This window comes from Oncorhynchus gorbuscha, unplaced genomic scaffold (genome assembly GCF_021184085.1).
Source record: "Oncorhynchus gorbuscha isolate QuinsamMale2020 ecotype Even-year unplaced genomic scaffold, OgorEven_v1.0 Un_scaffold_4368, whole genome shotgun sequence".
Lineage (NCBI taxonomy): Eukaryota > Metazoa > Chordata > Actinopteri > Salmoniformes > Salmonidae > Oncorhynchus > Oncorhynchus gorbuscha.
Window position 1 is genome coordinate 14,100 of NW_025748401.1, and position 3,822 is coordinate 17,921.

Below are 3,822 nucleotides of genomic sequence, written 5' to 3' on the forward strand. Positions count from 1 at the left end.
TGTGTGTGTGTGTGTGTGTGTGTGTGTGTGTGTGTGTGTGTGTGTGTGTGTGTGTGTGTGTGTGTGTGTGTGTGTGTGTGTGTGTGTGTGTGTGTGTGTGTGTGTGTGTGTGTGTGTGTATTTTTGTGTGTGTGAGCAAACGTGTGTATGTGTGTGTATGTGCAAATGCATGTGTGTGTGTGTGTGTGTGAGTGTATCCGTATATAGCTTCCGTCCCTCTCCTCACCCCAACCTGGGCTGGAACCAGGGACCCTCTGCACACATCGACCACAGTCACTCACGGAGCATCGTTACCCATCGCACCACAAAAGCCACGGCCCTTGCAGAGCAAGGAGAACCTCTACTTCTAGGTCTCAGAGCGAGTGACGTCACCCACTGAAACACTATTAGCGCGCACCACCGCTGGCCAGCTAGCCATTTCACATCGGCCACATGTGCCTTCATGTGTACATGCGTGGGTGTTCTAGTCCATGTGTTAGCATGTGACACTGCTCTCATATGTTGTCATCCTTGAGCCAGCATAATCCCAACCACTACACAGTACCCACCAGTCCCCTGTACCCCACCATGTCCTCTCATCCAGCAGGCAGGACACCCACCAGTTCCCTGTACCCCACCTTGTCCCCTCATCCAGCAGGCAGGACACCCACCAGTCCCCTGTACCCCACCATGTCCCCTCATCCAGCAGGCAGGACACCCACCAGTCCCCTGTACCCCACCATGTCCCCTCATCCAGCAGGCAGGACACCCACCAGTCCCCTGTACCCCACCATGTCCCCTCATCCAGCAGGCAGGACACCCACCAGTCCCCTGTACCCCACCATGTCCTCTCATCCAGCAGGCAGGACACCCACCAGTTCCCTGTACCCCACCATGTCCCCTCATCCAGCAGGCAGGACACCCACCAGTCCCCTGTACCCCACCATGTCCCCTCATCCAGCAGGCAGGACACCCACCAGTTCCCTGTACCCCACCATGTCTCCTCATCCAGCAGGCAGGACACCCACCAGTCCCCTGTACCCCACCATGTCCCCTCATCCAGCAGGCAGGACACCCACCAGTCCCTTGTACCCCACCATGTCCTCTCATCCAGCAGGCAGGACACCCACCAGCCACCTGTACCTCACCATGTCCCCTCATCCAGCAGGCAGGACACCCACCAGTCCCCTGTACCCCACCATGTCCTCTCATCCAGCAGGCAGGACACCCACCAGTCACCTGTACCCCACCATGTCCTCTCATCCAGCAGGCAGGACACCCACCAGTCACCTGTACCCCACCATGTCCTCTCATCCAGCAGGCAGGACACCCACCAGTCCCCTGTACCCCACCATGTCCTCTCATCCAGGAGACAGGATACCCACCAGTCCCCTGTACCCCACCATGTCCTCTCATCCAGGAGACAGGACACCCACCAGTCCCCTGTACCCCACCATGTCCTCTCATCCAGCAGGCAGGACACCCACCAGCCACCTGTACCCCACCATGTCCTCTCATCCAGCAGGCAGGACACCCACCAGCCACCTGTACCCACCATGTCCTCTCATCCAGGAGACAGGATACCCACCAGTCCCTGTACCCCACCATGTCCCTCTCATCCAGGAGACAGGACACCCACCAGTCCCCTGTAATACCCCACCATGTCCTCTCATCCAGCAGGCAGGACACCACCACTTCCCTAGTCACACCATGTCCTTCTCTTCCAGCTTTCATCCTCTATCCTCCCAGTCCCCTGTGTCCTTATCCACCATGTCCTTCTCATCCAGCAGGCAGGACACCCACCAGTCCCCTGTACCCGACCATGTCCTCTTATCCAGCAGTCAGGACACTCCCTTCCCAGTCACCTGTACCCCACCATGTCCTCTCATCCAGCAGGCAGGACTCCCACCAGTCACCTGTACCCCACCATGTCCTCTCATCCAGCAGGCAGGACACCCACAAGTCCCCTGTACCCCACTATGTCCTCTCATCCAGGAGACAGGACACCCACCAGTCACCTGTACCTCACCATGTCCCCTCATCCAGGAGACAGGACACCCACCAGTCACCTTCTCTTCACCATGTCCCCTCATCCAGGAGACAGGACACCCACCAGTCCCCTGTCCTCACCATGTCCCCTCATCCAGCAGGCAGGACACTGTCCATCCCCTTCTCCCACCATGTCCTCTCATCCAGCAGGCAGGACAGTCACTGTCCAGTCACCTGTACCCCACCTTTCATCCCTCATCCAGCAGGCAGGACACCTACCAGTCCTTCTCTGTACCCCACCATGTCCTCTCATCCAGCAGGCAGGACTGTCACCAGTCCCCTTCTCTTCCCACCATGTCCCTCTCATCCAGCAGGCAGGACACTGTCCAGTCCCCTCTCCCCACCATGTCCTCTCATCCAGCAGGCAGGACACCTACCAGTCCCTCCCCCACCATGTCCTCATCCCTCATCCAGCAGGCAGGACACCTACCAGTCCCCTGTACCCCACCATGTCCTCTCATCCAGCAGGCAGGACAACCACCAGTCCCCTGTACCCCACCATGTCCTCTCATCCAGCAGGCAGGACACCTGTCCAGTCCCCTCTTCACACCCATCCATGTCCTCCTCATCCAGCAGGCAGGACACCTTCCTTCTCTTCCACTTTCACCCCACCATGTCCTCCCTCATCCAGCAGGCAGGACACCCACCAGTCACTGTCCTGTATCCCCCACCATGTCCTCTCATCCAGCAGGCAGGACACCCACCAGTCACCTGTCCTTATCCCACCATGTCCTTCTCATCCAGCAGGCAGGACACCTCCAGTCCCCTAGTCACCCCACCATGTCCCTCATCCAGCAGGCAGGACAACCACCATCCCTCTGTACCCCACCATGTCCCTCATCCAGCAGGCAGGACACCTGCCAGTCCCCTGTTCCCACCATGTCCTCTCATCCTGGGTTCCTAGTATTCATGGTCATAATCCTGCTCTTCCCTGGGGACTTTCAGAGGTAATACCTCCCTAGTCCCTATCCTTATCCTCCTCCACTGTTCATTCCATCCCTCTATCCTCCACGCTTCCCTAGTCACTGTCCTTATCCTCCCTTCCTTCTCTTCACACTTTCATCCCTCTATCCTCCACACTTCCCTAGTCACTGTCCCATCTTCCCCTCTTGCCTTCCATCCCTCACTCCACTCCTCCCTAATAAGCGCCCCCAATCCTCCCCTCCATCCCTCTATTTCTCTTCAACCTCCCCTCGATCCCCCTTTTCCTCTTCAATCCATCCCTCCATCCTCTCCTAGTTCCCCCCGTCCCTTCCTTCCCCCAGGCAGCCTCTGTCACCTGGGCAGCAGCTGGAGCGAGGCAGCTCCCCTTTCTGTGCCCACTGTGCCCGTGCCAGGCTCACAGCCTCTGGCAGGAGGTGGCAGTGATGCCAGGTGAGCCATTAACACAGCCACCCTCCAGGCATGTAGCCCTCACATCCAAGGGTGAGTGTTGGTGAGTGTGTGTCTGTGTTTCCGTGTAATGCCCACACATTGAGGACCACACACACACACACACACACACACACACACACACACACACACACACACACACACACACACACAAACACACACACAGCACATACACTTAAATGCAATCACACGTGTTCACTCTCCAACCAACACATGCAAGGACACACACTCGCAGTCATACAAGCTGGTGAAAAGGATGTTGTTGCCAAGACATATTCACTAATCCAGGCCTTTGGATGTGCAGTACTTAAGGTCCAGCCCCACAGTACAGCTGATGTCAACAGGATACAAAGTGTATCGTTGAAGAGGTTGAGACTGAGACAGGTAGGAGTTGAGAGAGTT

At 57.3% G+C, this 3,822-nt stretch overlaps 1 protein-coding gene across 1 annotated transcript; it reads left to right on the forward strand.

Moving 5' to 3' along the window:
- Positions 1 to 567: 567 nt before the first annotated feature.
- Positions 568 to 3,402, forward strand: LOC124028530 (DNA-directed RNA polymerase II subunit RPB1-like; the record flags this gene model as incomplete). The annotated part of the gene is made up of 2 exons (XM_046340572.1): positions 568 to 1,249; positions 3,294 to 3,402. Coding segments are annotated over exons 1-2 (791 nt in total), but the record flags the coding sequence as incomplete, so codon positions are not given.
- Between the last annotated feature and the right edge of the window lie 420 nt (positions 3,403 to 3,822).